General features: G+C 33.1%; 1 protein-coding gene across 1 annotated transcript in view; it reads right to left on the bottom strand.

The window, feature by feature from the left end:
• Positions 1-2266: 2266 nt before the first annotated feature.
• The window catches only part of LOC117685257 (uncharacterized), a 75999-nt gene continuing 57985 nt past the window's right edge, over positions 2267-20280 (bottom strand). The window contains exons 4-5 of the mRNA XM_066079668.1: positions 19306-19533; positions 2267-2746 (exon numbers count right to left, since the gene is read on the bottom strand). Of these exons, the coding sequence (XP_065935740.1) occupies positions 2532-2746; positions 19306-19533 (443 nt within the window). The 3' untranslated portion in view covers positions 2267-2531. The remainder of the gene's footprint in view (positions 2747-19305; positions 19534-20280) is intronic.

The raw sequence follows: 20280 nt of genomic DNA, 5'->3' as shown, positions 1-20280 counted from the left end.
TTGCTCACATCCTTCAGTCGCTCTTTGGATTCTCTCTGTATTTACGGACTCAACTGATGCTTTGGTGACCCGTTCTGTGCATAATCATTTGCTCATCTAATCCACTTTGATATAAACTAGTGGCACACGTGCGTTTTCCTGATTGGTTGGTAAAACTGCCTTCAAAACCTGATAATCATATTGAAAGATCAAATTTAACTATTAATTAAGGGTCCAAATTTAATAAAAATTAATAAATTTTGTTGAATTTTGAATTATTATCAAAAGTAATATTGTTTGAAAAAAAACACGGAGATGTAACAGATAACACAGGATGAACCTCTGCCATTCAGTCAACTGAACTGAATATTGACTGAAAGGTCTGGAAAGATGACTGAATGGCACAGCTGTGCCATTCAGTCAACTGAACTGAATGTTGACTGAAAGGTCTGGAAAGATGACTGAATGGCACAGCTGTGCCATTCAGTCACCTTTCAGTTACAATTCAGTCACCTTTCAGTTGACTGAATGGAAGAGGTTCATCCTGTGTAATCTACTTGGCAGCCATTTTAAATATGGCGGCCATATTAGTATTCTTTTTATTTGGAATGTTAGAACGTCTTTTAAAGCATCCACAACCTATCAACTGTGTAAAATTTGAACTCAAAAAAGTTATTCTTTAAACAAAGTTATTAACGATAAAATATATGGCGGATATCCTGAAAATGGCGGCCACATTGATTTTTGAGAGTTGGTCCATTGTTTATTATGCTTAGTACACTGAAATATACAAACTTGCAAAAGTTGGTGCTCTCTTCATTTAGTGAGCAATTTTGCACCAATCAGCCGGACTATATATATGAAGGAGATACAGATGTACCACTTGCGATTATGACACCTTTTAAGAAAGTGTCTTTGAAACAGACCTCATAGCTTTAAATCAAGTAATAACGTGTACCAGCTTGTTATTGTTAAGTTTTAATGCACACTGACTATTTTCCTAGGTTTGAACTCAGATTTTAAAATAACAATAGAACAGCCTTAACCTTTGTTATTTTACAAAATTCTTAATATAACCAACTGAAATCATTTGATGCAACATTGATTTAAATATATTTGATTTTGTAATTGAGTTGGGTTTAAGACTCTTAAAGTCTGATATTCACACATATCCAATATTTAGTTAGGTTCGCGTGTTACAATATTTGCGAACATGGGTGAAATGTGTACTTTTTATTTGCGTCAGTTTTTTTGGGTTTTTTTTTTTTGCTGATTTATTCTTCATAAATTTTGAATTATCATGTTCAAAAGTGAATGAAGTATAATAAGAAAAGGGGATTTTAACGGCATACGTGAGAATTAAATCAACGTAATTACGATTTTATACGGGAATTAAGTAAATTAATACATTCCTTATTCTTCAAAGAATAATGGATTAATGTTTCCAATAAAATGATAGAGTATGATGCTATGATATCGTCCGATAGTTCTATCTAGTATGGATATTTGCAAAGTCAATAAGAAAATATATTGCAAACTCAGTGTGACATTTTTTCACACAGATTTACTTTAAAACTGAACGCCCTCATAAATAGGCACCGGCACACAATGTAAAGTACCTTGTATATAAACCCTTCGATTTCGGAACACCCGATTGCACACCTGAAACTCGTGGCCGACGAGTGGTATTCTTTTCGTGGTCTTTAATGCATTTATTTTTTATTCATGTGCATATATTATTTGTAAATAATAAATTGACCAATTAATTTGATGCAAGTATTCTCATGTGTGTAAAATTTGATAATTTCATTGCGACCGAGTAGCACGGCGAGGATGTACGTCCACACGGGTGAGACCTCTACAGCGAAGTACTTCGAACTGTTTAGCTGTCTGTGCCTTATATAGGGGTTGTAGGGACAGCAGTGATGAAAAAGAAATAAGGCGGACAGAGCCTGTTTACGAGCGATGTTCAGCTTTGAAAAGCTTTGGGTTAGCGACGGGTTGTACTGAATTCTAATTTGTTTATATTTTAGTTTACACAATTTTAAATGTTATATTTTCTGCACAGAGCAATCAAAATAAGTTCTGGTTTCAAAATGTCTTCAATGATTTCAAATCTAAACGACTCCATTAGAAAAAAGTTATATATTTTGTTGTGTAAGTATTTACCATGCCCTAATTAATGTTCTATTAAAAGAAAACAAAATATACCTTAAATGTAATTTATTGACACCACAGTAATTAAACAGAAATAAAACCAATACGTACTGATCAAAGTTATTTTAAAAAATGTTGAATTAAATATAAAGGTACATTAACAAGCTTAACAGTTACATCCAATGTAAGTAGCATTTTAAATAAGTCAGACATGTAACATTAAAAGCAAAAACATATATAGGTATAAAGAGGGCAACAGCTGTAGAATTGTAACTTGAAGCGATTTAAAAAGTCACATTAAATAGGAACAGATAATCAATTCCTCAGGATACGCAAACATATACATGTATCTGAAGTCGGCAACAATTCAGCTTAGTCATCCGCTTTAATAAATATTAGACAGGGACGCCAAACACATCAACCTCACAGAGACTGAGATACTCTGTTGTCTTGGAGATTTTAACAAATCTCCCTTGTGGTGGCGTCGAACAGTCGATGACGACAGGCTGTGACGCAGTACCGGGACCAGCAAAGAAACCACAGAGAGTGTTGACATCAGATTCTGTCAGTCCTACAGTGACGGTGACATCACGCAGCCGGGACGAAAAATCTAAATAAAAGTCAAATAACATGTGTAAACTAAATGCCGTTATGTTTTGTTTTATAGGCCTAATTGTCATAAAAATATGCACAATATATTTATATATAAATATAACACAGGAAAAACCTAACCAAAGTGTTTCCCCTAGACTACACTTCCCTGTACTTGTTTTAATTTTTATTGTTTTGCATGATTAATTCATACAAAAAGGCTCATATTAAGCAAAATATGATTATTTTGTTTTTAACGTAAAAAGAAAAGGTTGAAATTTTTCTGTGATAATTTTTCAAGAAAAATGTGATCAATAAGAATGATTAAAGTTTGACGATATCTTGCTTTGGCGATTTTAATATTGTTACGGGTCATAATTACAATGAATGTTGAAAGTTAACATATGTTAAGCAGCTTAATTGTAGGATGTGGCAGGAATAAGTATGCTAATTCATTTTCTTTAGCGGGTTAAGTTGTTTTTTCTGCAATGATGGCTACCTTAAAAACCCGCATGAATCTCAAAACAAGATTTTATATTATGACACATACATATTTACATCTATCTTTAAGAAATTAATAAATTGATTGTAAAAAGTTGGTAAAATCCACTTCAGTGCTGTTAATGTACATTATGTACATCAGTACGTTATCTAAAAGTAACAGCCAGATCGTCTCCTATTGGAATTTGAGTTTGAGACATCATCTTGATTGTTTTGTGCAGTTCATGGTATTACGTAGGTTGCTGTACATGTAGGTTTCGACCAATCGATGAACGGGGCGTGTAGATTTCAGTATTGTTGTTTCTATAGAGTTATGAATTAACTATTAGTTTTAATATAGGGAATCATACTTGGTGGATGTAAATATATTATTATCGTTGTAAATCCTTGATATCACGTGCTATTTAAAACTATCTTGATGACAACGGAAAACTTTATAATGTCGTAGACTTTTGTTACTCTAAGCAGTTTAATTGAGGCCCCACTATGCAGTTGCCCTATAGTAATCACTCTATTATATTCTATGCAGTGACTTTACGTAAAGTTTCTATGTGAAAGCTCACTGCATAATCCTCGTCTTGACTTATTTTCTCCTCTTTAACTTAAAGCTGAACACCGCTCGTAAATAGGCACCGTCACACAGATACCTGGTATATAAACCCTTCGATTTCGTTACACCCGATTGCACACCTGAACCTCGTGGCCGACATGTAGTATTCCTTTTGTGGTCTTTAGATTTTATGCATTTTTTTTCTTATCTTATGTTCATTTTCTGTTCGTAAATATTGCATTGACCAATTTATTTGATGTTAGTATTCTACTGGCTTCAAAAAGGTGCGTAAAATTTGATAATTTCATCGCGACCGAGTAACACGGCGAGGCAAAATGTACGTCCACACAGGTGAGACCTCTACAGCGAAGTACTTTGAATTGTTTAGAGGTTTGCCCCTTATATAAGGGTTGTAGGGACAGCAGTGATTAAGGAGAAATATGGCGGACAGTGCCTATTTAGGAGCGGTGTTCAGCTTAAATTCCTGTATACTACACAAATAAATAATCCATGTTTATTACAAAGAAACGAATTGCATGAACTGGATTGCTTAAGTCAAGGGTTAAGGTCAAGGCAAAGTTCTCTTAAAAGATTATTGATATTTTATACATTATATGTAATGTTTTCTATGACAATCGTAGGAAACAACCTAGACGTAACGCTTTTATATTTCAATAATTTACAAAAACAAAGATCTGAATAGCTCACATTATTATAACTACTTTGTAATAACATCCGTATAACCTATAACTAATAGCATATAATTGCACTGGATTTTATAAATTAAAATATCGTGCTAAACCTGATATTATTTCCACTTTATGAATCTAACTGTATGTTTGCTACAAACCCACCGCCATTTAAAAGTTCTTGTATATTATGACAATGTGTTGAAATTCTACTGAGAAATTTTTAGTTTTTTTACTTGCATTGCGTAGTAGCCAATAAATTTATTATCAGTAACTTTACACTAAACAATCGCACAAGAGTAATGTCTGTATACAAATGTGTAAACTATCTGCAGAACAAACAGTTATGGATAACTCCCCTCCAAATATTGCCAAATTAAAAGGCTGTGGAACTGACTTGAAATTGATTTATGTTTATAACATTTATCAAAGCTCAGGGGCTTTATCCACCCCTCTTTATCAAGTATTTACAAATTATTGAAATGTCTTGTATATGGTTTAATCCTTATCCCTTAACCATAAAATTTTTTGATATCCCTTACCCATATATATTCCCGTTGATCATGTCAAGACGCAATTCAGACATAGCCCCTAAACCTGGGGTCATCACCTTACCCTTCACCCTACCCTCCAACAAACTCAAAAAGACTAAGTATCTTGAAAACATGCATTCTTCATCAATTATATTTTTTTTTTCTGTTTTTCTGTTTTATGGCATATCAAGTACTATGTATATCATAATCCTGTGGATGGTTTTTACCCTCATGAAACGGAAAAAAGCACAGGATGAACCTCTGCCATTCAGTCAACTGAATGATAACTGAATGGTCTGGAAATGTGGCTGAATGGCATAGCTATGCCATTCAGCCACATTTCAGTTTCGTTTCAGTCATCTTTCAGTTAACTGAATGGCAGAGATTAATCCTGTGAAGGCTGACTATCTTGAAAACTGTTGAGATTCATCTTACCGCCTACACTGTAGCCATATATATTCATGTGTTTTTATGTCGGGGGCATCAAATGGTGTAATCCCGAGGAGTTGCCAAATAGAAAATGATAAAATATTTTAATGATTATGAAGATCCACATCTCTATTAATCCATTTTTACTCATATTTCAATATTGATTCTTCAGATTGACAATGATAAAAATGAATCCCACCACATGACATACCTATTCAAAGACTTAAAATTTCAAGCATTAAATTACGGGAAAAATCGAACATAAATGTGTTATAGACAGACAAACACAAATACATTCAAACACACAGACAGACGAGTATATGACGTATACTCCCAATCTCATTTGAAGCGGGGGTATGACAATACCAATCCAATTCCATGAGATGGTTTTGCAACTGAAATATATTTTGTTTTGGAAGAAAAAAACCCTACAGTATTGATTATACCCAACCTAACACCAGAGTAAACACCATCTGAACCCTGGGCTTACATTTGAGGTTTTCCTTGGATTTACTATAGGTTTACTTCTTAAGAATTTGTGTCCACTTTGGGTTTACTCGGGATTTGCGATTGGGGTCAACTAAACGGTGTGTTGCTAAAACGCGGAACGGAAAACGGAACGGAACAGAAAACGGAAAATCTTATCTAATGTTATTTACTTTATAGATTTGTTTATCATGCTAAAACCGATATCCTTTGTCTAATATTTAATTTTTTTGAAAGATTATCAATCCGAGATTATTTATTCAAGAATAATTATTTCCCCAAAATCAACAGTACATGCATTGACCACCATACCCTGTCCTAAAATATCCTCGATTCACATTTTGCTGAATAGCTCGATATTTTTATGTACCTCAGGGTTCAAGCGATGTTCTTTAAGAAGCATGAACATTTTTCATGATTTCTTCTTTAAAACGTCCTCTCTAGCTCATTAGGTTCAATACACAGCTAAAAATAAAGAAGTCTACAGGGTTTTGCATTTCAACTGACCCGGATGATAACGTTAAAAAATTGTGCGAGGTCTTCTGAGTGACCTACGAATGGATAAAAGATGTCAACATTTCCCATTATAAATCTCCGTAAGAATTCTGTTTTCGATCCTGTGAATTTTTCCGATTAAAAAAAATGATAATGTGTCAATGAAGTTTTCTTGGATATTTCTCGTTTTATCTGAAATAATTGCATCTTTCACAGGTATGTACATTTTGTTTTTAAAAATCGTCCAAATGTGTTGTATAACTATTAATATTTTGGAATCAGCACACCATAGTCCCAATTTATAATCGGAAAATCAAACCAGACAACGTCTAGATCTCTATATTCAGATCTTATGTATATAGCTGCAGGAATGAACAACTGTCAAGTAATGGAAACGTATTAAATAATTGCACTGCTTAAAATACTAATTTTACTAAAACCAGGTATTATTAACGGTACAAAATGTAGAAAACGAACGCCGATATTAGAGGAAATATAAAACATAACATAAAATCCACAACGTTATTGGTCCAATTAAAAGATGCTACTTTTTGGTAAAATGATATTTACAATAGCGGGACATGTTTGCAAATAGAAGATGCAACAAGACTTCGTAAAGATGATCATGGATTTCGTCAGTGGTACTTGTATATAAACACTTTGAAAATAGTAAGATTTTATATAATACGAACAATTTAGATATCCATGTACTCTCTTGTATTCCTACGCCAGAGTTTAACTTCGTTCAACCAAAAGCTCGGCTGTCTCCGTAAATCTTCGACAAACAGAGAGGCTCTCTTGCTTGTCGGAGATTAACGGAGACAGCTAAGCGTCTGGTTGAACGAGACTGGAGTTCAATATCAATATTGCTTTGATCCGTAAACTTTTTAGAATTGTTTCGATTGTTATTACATAGTTTAAAATCCATCTTTAAATATTACACAACATGATTCATATGGGGTTTCTCTTAATTCTTGTCTGAAAAGTCTAATTATAAAAAAAAGTGCGTAATTTAAATAAAAACTAGAAACTAATTGCCACGCAAGATAAGTTGATTTTAAAATAAATGATAATCGATAAAATCAACTCCCGTCAGTACTTTGATTTATCTTACTATCCTACTGCCTGTAATTCCCGCCCCTTGTACATGTATATTATGAATACACATGTACCGTCTGCTTTCTGACCGGGGTTTACTTTTTGTTTCCACTATGGGTTTACTTTTGGTTTACTCTAGTAAACCCGGAGTAATCCCAGAAAGTAAACCCAGGGTTTAGTTGGGGTTTACCTTCTGTTTGGTTTGGTCTGATCGATACTGTAGGATGGGAATAAAGGTGTATCATTCTAACCGTATATAGTCAATAAATATAACTTGAGTATATGTTATTGATCCCCCCTTAAAAAAATTCTGGAACAACGATCTTATCTGGATAAATCGTTTATAAATTCTTTAAAGTTAGAAAATTTGATATTATTTATATTTTTTTTAAAAGAAAAATGGTCATTACTACCAGTTAATATTAAAACCACCATCTATATTTCATTAGAATTTTGACCATTATGTTAAATATGAATGTTCGGATGTTTTGTTGGTTTTTTTTCTTGTTTTTTTTTTTGGTTTTTAGCTCACCTTAGCTGAAAGCTCAAGTGAGCTTTTCTAATCACCTTTTGTCCGTCGTCCGTCTATCCGTCCGTCCGTCTTTTCACATTTTAAACTTCTTCTCTAAAACCACTTCGTCAATTATATCCAAAGTTGGCACAAAGCATCCCTTTAGAAAGGTGATTATAAATTGCAGAAATGAAAGACCGATCTTTATTTAAAACGGAGAAAACCTCGAAACTGTAGAAAAAGGGGGTGCATTTTAAAAAATCTTCTTCTCAAGAACTATTGAAGCAAATTCAACGTAATTTTGCAAAAATAATCCTTATGGAAAGGAAATCATAAATTGCAAAAAATTATTGGCAAACTCTGTTTCAATTTTGAGTAATTAACGAAAATAAAAATAAAGAGATAATCGCTGTCAATCAGTTTATAACTTCGGGTTCGGTATTCCTTATCGAAAACGAAAGTTCATTGTGTAAGGCAGCCAAGTTTGAATGTTGACGCATGGTAAACGGGTCACACTGACAAAGATGTATTTGCTTGTTGTGCAACAGTTTACATGCGAAGGAATACTTGAAACATGCTACATATATTTGTGCCAATTTAGTGAAGTCAATTGATATTCAATCTTTCGATGCGTTGACCATTTCACTCCTGACCGTGGTTTTACGTTGTTTTGAATTTCGTTTATGCTTTTTAACTTGAGAGGAAATATTACCTGTATTTTGGGATTTTATGTATTAAATCAAATATAGACTTCGGTAAATCAGACAGTTAATATTTCACCTGCGCAAAATTAGCATAATTTGATGCACTAACAGCATATCATATTATAAATACTATACATTTTATTGGTAATTCGGAACGATCTCTACGTTATGGTTGATTATAATACAACATGTATTGTTAAAATGCTCAGCATTTTCAGTCTAAACGGAGATTGTTTTTGCTGCTAGAAATATATAGGTATATATATATTATGAAAAATAAATTGTGCTCTTTCTTTGTTTTAGTGCATGTTTCTTCTGTTTTTATTGTTTATTTACAATTTTCTCTTTACTAATCATTTTCAGCTGAGTCAAGTTTCGAATTATAAGCAAGATACAGAGCTTTGCTCCCAGAACTGAGGTCATGCTTTTGTTCATTCTGAATAGGAAATACCAAGTTTAAAAATCTTAAGTTGAATGTAATTAACTCATGTGAACAAAAAATTGACTCAAACCAAGCAGAATTGTGAGTTCTGTATCTTGCTTATAATTCTACGATTGACGCTGAAATTTTGATTTATCACTAGAAATGTCTCACTAAACGGTAAATACTTGTACAGAAAAAATTAAAAGGATAATATGCTATAACAACTTTTTGGGGCCACCTTCTTATGCAATGAATCTACACCAACTTTGGTGGTTATTCAGACACAATTAAATTAAAACGATCTCTTTAAAACAGTTTAAAACATTTCTGTTACGGGGATAAATCTATTATCGCTATTCTTAAGAAAAAATTACAGCGGAAAATCATCTTGATTTGTAGCCATTTTTTAATGTGATCTTGAATAAAGATGAAAATAAAGTGTGGGCCTTAGTAAAATAGAGCGATATGCCTGTCAATACATTGCAGTCTGAGGCTCATTGAAGGGGGGGGGGGGGTTAGACCTTATCAGAAATCTTGACAAGCAAAAAAAAAAGAATTTGAGTGCGGCTATGTCTAACTTTGCAAAAAAAAGTGTGTGTGGGGGGGACCCCTTACCCCTCCACCCAGTTCCGACACCTATGCATTGATTATACATGTAATAGCTCTTTAACATAATACATGACAACATTTTTCATTCGAGTGTATTCATCGATCAAGTGCGTAAGGTTATAAAACATAGCACGAGTTCACGCCTTGTAAACAACAATGGTTTATAATGTGGAAGACCAATTAAATATTTGAATGTTTTTAATTGAGCACCTTGAGGTACACTTTTTCTCTTTCACATATAGGAATCTTTTTTAATAAAATACAATAACTAGCAAGTACAATGTAGTTGAAGATGAATATGTACCTATGTGCATATTCTCATATATAATTTGATCGTTTTATAAAGTGCGGGGGCAGAACTGAAATAAAGAGAATTGGAAGTTATGAGTGTACCCCTACCAAAATGTTGTTTTCTATCTTGCATAGGATCTTATTTTTGGTTAAAAAAAAGGGGGGGGTTTAATGTCATAGAATAAGTGTAGGAAAACTAGACACGATCTCGTTGCGAGCAACGAGGAGGTCTTCCGTCCGATTTTCAGAAGGTGATATGATTTCATGGACTTTAACTTTCGAAAACAAAACATGATTTCGAAATAGGAGTTGAGTACTACTGCTTTTCTGCAATGTTTTTATAAGTTCTCTTATGTTGCTTTTTTAAATACTTGCATTTCTTCCAATAAAGATAGAAAAGATTAAACTTTTTTACCTCTGGCCCCTAAAAACCCTTGTTAGGTAATGCATGAGAAAATCAGGATATATAAACGTATTATACTTAATTTTGCTTTTATATCCTATTACAAAACATCTTTCAGTAAACGACTATATAGATAAAAGACTTTTAATTTGAAGAGTCATTCCCTTTTTCTTGATATCAAATGAAAGGTCTTTAAATGTTAAACATATTTGGTTCAACAAGTCTTTGGAAATTCCTTACTGCTCATAAAATTTATGTGAAAAAATGTTTTAGGGGCTGATCCATTATCCCCTTATAGGGGCTGTTTAACGAAATGTTTCTTCTTTACTGCATTTCAAAAGATTTTTACTTTCTGATATATGGGTGATTAATTTTACAGACATTTGACCTCTAAAAACAACTAGTAACACACGATAAACTGACCCCTTACGTCGTAGCTAGTATGGTTGTATTACGACTTTGACATCTGTCCTTTTCATATGATCTATTATAACAAATAAATATGTAAAGTTCAAAACTATTTGTGTACAAATGTACACAGCTCTATTTTTGTTCTTTTAAATAGTCATGCGGCCGCGGGCAAGAGAACGGTTACGTAATTGTTCACACACACAGCTCAGTACCCAGCTAGATTTTAAATGCGACTCAAATGCATTGCACGGAAACAGTTCTTTTGTCCATAATGTCCATAACTTAATAACTAAATGTTTAAACACTTTCCGTATGTAATCTGGTACCCTCTGTATCAGTTATACGCACAAATACCCCGTTTATTTGCCAAATAAAACACAAATACATGGTAACAAGTCTAGCTTTTTACACTCATATTACGCAATACCCGAACAAAATATTATTGTTACGACATTGATAAAGTCATAATGAACAACTTTTGCAGCGACAGCCATATCGAAATCTTAACCGCTTTTGAGTTATACAGTGAAAACGTTCAAGGGTTCTAGGTCCCTAGTTTGAGGGGCCAGCCTCTTTTTCTTGATTTCAAACAAAAGATCTTGTAACTTAAAATATTTTTTATTCTACATGTCTTAACAAAACATTTGCGAGAGAAGAGATAAACTAAGAAAACCAAGCAAAATTACAACGCTTTTTTATCTCAATTTCCGAGCCCTATCGAGCTCCGGCGTTTTTTGTGGTAGGCTAACATGAATGCTTTTGTGCATACAAACAATTTTTTGTCTATCATCCCTGAAATTTTGAAATCGATATCGTTTGTAGTTTATGAGAACACTCTTGGACAAACCAACACCCTAAAAATCCTTAAAATGACAATATCTCAAGAACGGAAATGACGTCATCAACCAAAAACATTTCCGATAAGGTTCAGGACATAGGTAGTAAGATCTGAAAATTTCGTGCAAATCGGTCGAACCATTTCTGAGATATCCCGTGCACAAAAAGTGTTAAGAAAAAAAAGAAGAAGACTAGAGCAAAACTCGTTGCAAAGCAACGAGTGGGTCTTCCGTTAATGTCGGAAGTAAAGCTGGAAGTTCCTGTAAGAAGCAGAGCTCTTAAACTAACAACAATAGTAACTAAAATAAAAAGATTTCAAAAATCGAATTATTCCTGGTACGACTTAACAAAATCCGAATGATTTTAAGTACGACTTAACAAACACCTTTCCGGTTTCAAGAACGACTTAACAAAAAAAATCCGAATTGTTCAAGTACGACTTAACAATTATTTTTGGTACGAGTGAATTTTACTTTTAACATTACGCTGTTTTTTAAACCAAGGACGCGGAATAAAAATTTCCGGAAAAATCAATTTTTAAACCCCGATATCTCTGTATTGCATCGTCTGATTTTAAAACGGCTTTCAGTGTTAGATTCAGCTTGATAAGCTCTATAAAACACATATTCATTTTTGATTTGATCAGAAAATCCATTTTTTCGAAAAATTTGTTTCACTTCCGGTTTCGACCGGAAGTGACATATTTTCATTTCGAGCCTTATTACAGAGGTAAATCGACCAAATCATAACCAGTAAAAATTCCAAGCCTCTATCTTAAAGCGTTTTTGAGAAAAGTCCGGGACAAAATGATTTTTTTAAATTTTTAAAAATGACGTCACGTCAAAACGGAGGTGACGTTCTCTTCAAATTTTAACATTCTGAAGGGACGCCAACTTGCAAAAATCTCTGAAAATTTCATCAAAATCAGTTTAAAACCTTTTGAGTTATGAAGCAAAAAAGGAGTCAGAAGAAAAGAATAATAACTAGAGCAAAGCTCGTTGCAAAGCAACGAGTGGGTCTTCCGGTGGTGTCGAGAGTAAAGATAGAAGTTCCTGTAAGAAGCAGAGTTTTGAAACCAAATACAAAGAAAATTTTAAAAAATATTTTTTAAAATCGAATAATTCTTAGTACGACTTAACAATGTTTGAATGATTTCAAGAACGAATTAACAAAAACCTTTACAATTTCTAGAACGACTTTATAAAAAATGTCCCAAATGTCTTCAAGTACGAATTAACAATTTCCGAATTATTTTAGGTACGAGTTAATTTAACTTTTAACATAACACTATTTTCTAAACCAAGAACGTGGAATCAAAATTTCAGGAAAACTCAATTTTTAAATCCCAATATTTTTGTAATGCATCGTCCAATTTTAAAACGGGTTTCAGTTTTAAATTAAGTTAAATAAAAGGTCCTCTGTTGTTTTATGATTTATATCAACTTATTGGTCAGAAAAGAGTTATTATGAAAAGACTTAATAGCCCGTCTGGCCCCTAATTTGAGGGGTCAGATTTGATATCAAATAAAAGGTATTGCTAATATAAACACAGCTTGTTCTACAAATGTTCACGAATGGTTAACCGTTATCGAGATATCTAAACAACTGTATTTTAGGGGCCGACCCTTTAACTCTTTACCGGGGCCACTAACAACAAAATTTATGGTATCATATTGTTCAGAACATTATTTTGAACAACCTTTGTTCTACATTGCTTTTAAAAATATTTCTCCTTTTTTAGATATTAATGATCAAAGTCTTGAACTTCTGGCCCCTTGAAACCCCTAATTACGTAATATATGACTTATATATGATACTGTATAGATAAACAGCTGTACAATGAACATTTTTGCTTCTATAATTAATAACAAATTACTGTTCAGTAAAGAGTTCTTGTAAGAAGACTTAAGACCCCTATTGACCCCTAATTGGAGGGGCCATCCCCTTTTTCTTGATATCAAATGAAAGGTCTTGCAAATATAAACATATTTTGTTCAACAAGTGTCCACGAATGGTTAACCGTTCTTAGGATATCTTTACAAATGTGTTTTAGGGGCCGGCCCTTTATCTCCTAAATGGGGTCATGAACAAAAAAACTTAGGGTGGCATATTGTACAGAACAATATTTTAAGCAACTTTTGTTCTACAACGCTATTCAAAATATTTCTCCTTTTTCATATATTAATGATCGAAATTTTGAATTACTGGCCCCTTGAAACCCCTAATTACGTAACATATGACTTAAGTATGGTACTGTATAGATAAACAGCCCAACAATGAACATTTTTGCTTCTATATTAATGACAAATTATTATTCAGTAAAAAGTTATTATAAGAAGAGGGTACATCCCTCTTGGCCCCTAATTTGAGGGGCCAGCCCCTTTTTCTTGATATTAAACGAAAGCCCGTGTAATTTGAAACAACTTTTGCGTTACATGTTTTAAAAAAATTTTTATACATCAAAAGATATCACAGAAAATGTGCAAAAATTTCGTGAACAAATTTGGTGCCAATTTTCAGGTTCAGGCGAGCTTTGAGGCCTTTACAAATTTTCATCATTGGAAGCATGGGGGTACATCTACATACATTCATCTACAATCCCTGAAAATTTCAAGCTTCTATCTTGATTAGTTTCGGAGGAGATGCGTGGACAAAATGACCCTTAAAACTTTACAAAATCGTCAATATCTGAAACCGGAAGTGACGTCATCATTTAAAAATTTTATAATATGTAGTGCCGATCATGTTTTATCCGTGCTGAAAATTTTGTGCGAATCGGTTGCAGAGTTTTTGAGAAATAGCGTTCCAAAAAAGTCAGAAAAAGAAAAAAAAGAATAACTAGAGCAAAGCTCGTTGCAAAGCAACGAGTGGGTCTTCCGATAATGTCGAAGGTAAAGCTAAAACTGTCTCTAAGAAGCAGAGTTCTTAAACCAATAAGTATAAGTAAATAAAACAAAAAGAAAAAAAAATCGAATTATTTTTGGTACGAGTTCACAAAATCAAAATGATTCTAGGTACGAATTAGCAATAACATTATCAATTTCAAGAACGACTTAGCAAATACAAATCCGAATGTGTTTAAGTACGATTTAACAATTATCGATATATTTTAGGTACGAGTTAATTAAACTATGAACATAACATTCTTTTCTTTACCAAGAATGTGGAATCAAAATTTCCAGAAAAGTCAATTTTCAAACACCTATATCTTTGTAATGCATCGGCCGATTTTAAAACGGATTTCAGTTTTACATTAAACTTAATAAGCTTTTATTTTTGCTTTTATGATTAATAACAAATTATCGCTCTAAAAAAGGTTACTATAAAAAGACTTTGTAGCATAGCCCTCCTGGCCCCTAATTTGAAGGGTCAGCCCCTTTTTCTTGATATCAAATTAAAGGTCTCGCAAATATAAACATATTTTATTCAACAAGTGTTCACGAATTATTAACCGTTATAGAGATATCGGAACAACTGTGCTTTAGGGGCCGACCCTTCAACTCCTTACTGGGGCCACCAACGAAAAATGTTAAGGTATCACATTGTTCACAACATTATTTTCAGCAACTTTTGTTATACAATGTTTTTCAAAATATTTCTCCTTTTCAAGATAATATTGATCAAAGTTTTGGACTTCTGGCCCCTTCAAACCCCTAATTATGTAACATATGACTTTAGTATGGTCCAGAATAGATGAACAGCTGTACAATGAACATTTTTGCTTCTATAAATAATAACAAATTATTTTTCAGTAAAGAGTTATTATATAAAGATTTTAGAGCGCTCTTGGCCCCTAATTTGAGGGGCTATTCCCTTTTTCTTAATATTAAATAAAAGATCTTATTAATATAAACATATTTTGTTTAATAAGTGTTCAGAAATTGTTGACCGATTTGGAGATATCTTGACAACAGTGTTTTAGGGGCCGACCCTTAAACTCCTTACTGGGGCCACAAACCATAAATTTTAAGATACCATGTTCTAAAGAACATTATTTTAAGCAACTTTTGTTCAACATTGCCTTTCAAAATATTTCTCCTTTTTAAGATATTAATGATCAAAGTGTTGGTCTTCTGGCCCCTTGAAACCCCTAATTACGTAACAAATGTTTAAAAGAAGGTACTGTGTAGATCAACAGCTGTACAATGAACATTTTTGCTTCTATAATTAATGACAAATTATTGCTCAGTTAAGAGTTAAAATTAAAAGACTTGAGAGCCCTCCTGGCCCCTTATTAAAAGGGCCAGCCCCTTTTTATTAAAACAAAACAAAAGCTCGTGTAAATCTTAACAACTTTTGCATTACATGTTTTAACAAATTATCAACAGGTTAAAAGATATTTTGCAAAACGTGTAAAAATTTTGCCAAAAATGTTACTGCCTATTTTTGACCTCGGGCGAGCTTCGGCGCCGTGCGCATTTTCCACAATGTCAAATACAGAGGATCATCTACAGACATTTATCTACATATTCCTGAAAGTTTCACTTTTCTATACCCTTTAGTTTCGGAGGAGTTACGTGGACAAAATGGTCCTTAAAAATTCACAAAATCCTCAAAATCTCAAACCGGATGTGACGTCATCAGCTCAAAATTTTACATTCGCAAGCACGTTTTATGTTCTATCAGTCCTGTCAATTTGGTGAAAATCGACCAAATAGTTTTTGAGTTATAGCTCTCGAAAAATGTCAGAGGAAAAATGTAGAATAATAATAACTAGAGCAAAGCTCGTTGCAAAGCAACGAGTGGGTCTTCCGGTAATGTCGAAAGTAAAGTTAGAAGTTCCTGTAAGAAGCAGGGTTCTTAAACCAACAAACGTAAGACCAAAAAAAATCGAATTATTCTTGGTACGAGTTAACAAAATCCGAATGATACCAAGTATGAATTAACAAACCTTATCGATTTCAAGAACGACTTAGCAAATACAAATCCGAATCTGTTAAAGTACGATTTAACAATTATCGAATAATTTTGGGTACGAGTTAATTTAACTCTGAACATAAAACTATTTTCTTAACCAAGAATGTGGAATCAAAATTTCCGGAAAAATCAAATTTTAAACCCCTTTATCTTTGTATTGCATCGGTCGATTTTAGAACGGATTTCAGTTTTGAATTATGAATAATAAGCTCTTATTTTCTGTTTTATGATTAATAACTAATTATCGCTAAAAAATAAGTTATTATGAAAAGACTTTGTAGCACTTTTGACCCCTTATTTGAGGGACTGGCCCCTTTTTCTTGATATCAAATGAAAGGTCTTGTAAATATAAATATATTTTGTTACACAAGTATTCACGAATTGTTAACCGTTCTAGAGATATTCGAACAACTGTGTTTTAGGGGCCGACCCTTAAACTCCTTACCAGGGCCACCCAAAAAATATTTTTAGATCCCATATCGTTAAGAACATTATTTTGAGCAACTTTTCTTCTACAAGGCTTTTCAAAATATTTCTCCTTTTCTAGATATTAATGACCAAATTTTAAGACATCTGGCCCCTTGAAACCCCTAATTACGTATCATATGTCTTAGGTATGGTACCGTATAGATAAACAGATGTACAATGAACATTTTTGGTTCTATAATTGATAACAAATTATTTTTCAGTACAGAGTTATTATAAAAAGACTTTAGAGCCCTCTTGGCCCCTTTTTTGAGGGGCCAGCCCTTATTCCTTGATATCAAATAAAAGGTCTTGTAAATATAAACACATTTTGCTCACCAAGTGTTCAGAAATTGTTGACCGTTCTAAAGATATCTGAACAATTGTGTTTTAGGGGCCGACCCTTAAAATCCTTACTGGGGCCACCAACAAAAATTATTAAGGTAGCATATTGTTAAGAACATTATTCTAAGCATTTTTTGTTCTATAATGCTTATCAAAATATTTCTCCTTTTCTAGATACTAAAGATCAAAGTTTTGAACTTCTGGCCCCTTGAAGCCCATAATAACGTTACATATGACTTTGGCATGGTACTGTATAAATAAAAAGATATACAATGAACATTTTTGGTTCTATAATTGATAACAAATTATTTTTCAGTAAAGAGTTATTGCAAAAAGACTTAAGAGCCATTTTGGCCCCTTATTTGAGGGGCCAGCCCCTTTTTCTTGAAATCAAACGCAAGTCCTAGTTAATCTAAACAACTTTTGCTTTACATGTCTTAACAAAATATTTACACATTAAAAGCTAGGGCCGAAAATGTGCGAAAATTTCGTGAAAAAAATTGGTGCCTATTTTTGAGCTCGGGCGAGCTTCGCGGCCTTGCGCATTTTTCAAAATATCAAATAAATAGGATCATCTACAGACATTCATCTACTATCCCTGAAAGTTTCACGTTTCTATCGCAATTAGTTTTTGAGAAGTTACGTGGACAAAATGGTCCTTAAAAATTCACTAAATCCTCAAAATCTCAAACAGGAAGTGACGTCATCAACCAGAAATTTTATAATATCAAGTATATTTGATGCTTAATGTGTCCTGTAAATTTCGTGCAAATCGGTAATGTAGTTCACGAGAAATAGCGTTCGAAAAAAGTCAGAAAAAAAATAAAAAATAAAATAATAATAAGGAAAAGAAACAATAGAATAACAAGAGGGTCTTCCGTCGGAAACGGAAGACCCTAAAAATAAACCGTAGAATAACAAGAGGGTCTTCCGTTGGAAACGGAAGACCCTAAAAAAGAATCCGAAGAATAACAATAAGGTCTTCCGTTGGAAACGGAAGACCTTAGTAAGTGTAAAATTTGGATACAAATTATTTATGGTATTCTTTTTTTCTTTTTCTACCGAGGGGCCATATGGCACGATATCCTTTGAACACCTATATAAAGCCATTGTTACTCAGGTGAGCGATGTGGCCCCCATGGGCCTCTTGTTTTTATTTGTGTGTTGAAAAAGAAAATTTATCTTGGGGGAACTAATGTCATTTTAACTTTTACTTATTTATCAATATGACAATTTTTCAAAAGGTTTTTGTGCATCTAACCGATATCCCATTTCATAATTCCAAAGAAAACTCAGTTCTAGGAGTTTTTAGAACCATTTCTTTTGTAAAAAAAAAAAAGACCCACCTTTTTTACCCCAAGGGTTAAAATAAAATTTCAATGACCTTATACATTAACAGGACGCCTCCAATTATATGCCAGGAGTTGGTTTGGCCTATGCATAAACTAGTTAATTTATTGAAACTACATTTTTTTGAAAACAAAATAAACGTCACTTTTCAGCATTTAATTAACCCCTTGGCCGAAAATTAAATTTCCGAAACCTTTTTGCACATCTATAGGACACCCTAATCATGATTAAGATAGATACTGTGTAAAATAAAAGAGGAATTTAAAGAGTTTTGGATATAACAAAATAGTAAATCAATATTTTGGGGGCTTTATTCGGTCGAAGCTATGAACCAATTAACTAGAATTTAAACAACTTTTTCCTCTACATTTGCTATACTTCGATTCTGTAATGTTGTTGTTAGATACGCTTACCTGTGTTTAACTGTCTATTCCTTTGTTAAGAATTCTGACAGTTGTGATGTTATACATATATAAAGTTTGGATAAAAAAACAAACAAGCCTTGCAATGTTGTTTCTTTTTACACTTACCTCTTCCGTATATGTCCATTCTGCTACTGAGTATTCTGACAGATGTGATGTTGTACACAGCCTGCAGATCCACACTCCACCACGGATTTCTGTCGCCATCACGTGTGACTGCACACTTGTCTACACCAACGTATGTACCGTTGTCACCATCCACTGCATACGAGGCATTATAGTCATTAAATGTTGATGATTGCTCGGCAGGTTTACCTAATGCGATGTTCGGCAGAACTGTCAACGATATTACAATAAATGATAATATTTGCGTTATAAAGATATGAGGATATAAATAACTACAATAGAAAAATAGCTGTGATAGTTGTTATTAAGTTATTAAACTGAACTGTAAATGTAATATTTAAGCCATTTACTGCCGCAATGAGTCCATATATTAAATAGCAAGATGACGACTGTTCGGCAGGTTTAACTAATGCGATGGTCGGTAGAACTATTGACAATAAAACAGAGAAAAATGCCGATGTCTAGTGATTACGTAACGAAAAAACAATACAATTTAAATATGGAATGAAAAAACAGTTTGTTAATCAAAAATGAAGCCGATCTGCAAAATTTTGTCTCATTTCATTTCTTTTGAAATATTAAGCTATAGACTATAGTCTTTCATAAATGACTTCATATTAAATATGACTTAAGACATTATTAAAATACACATACAAAATTATTTAGCATCCAAACTTTGTCAACATCTATTCTAAAATTTACTGGCATTAGAGTGAAAAATTTATGAATCTGTTTTTTTTAATGGAGGGTAATCGTGTTCAAATATCCAGACATGTAAACTTGTAAATCCGTATATGCAATCGTGTTGGTGTGTGAGCATGAGTATGAATGAGTGTTATTTTGATCGTGTAACCTATAAAACACAGGAATAAACACTTTAAAGTTGACCCCGCAGGCCTTCAATCGAATGTTTCCTTATGCTTAATTACAGCTATAAAATGCTGTCTGTTATTTACA

This window comes from Magallana gigas, chromosome 1 (assembly GCF_963853765.1).
Source record: "Magallana gigas chromosome 1, xbMagGiga1.1, whole genome shotgun sequence".
Lineage (NCBI taxonomy): Eukaryota > Metazoa > Mollusca > Bivalvia > Ostreida > Ostreidae > Magallana > Magallana gigas.
This window is presented reverse-complemented; position numbering and strand designations above follow the sequence as displayed.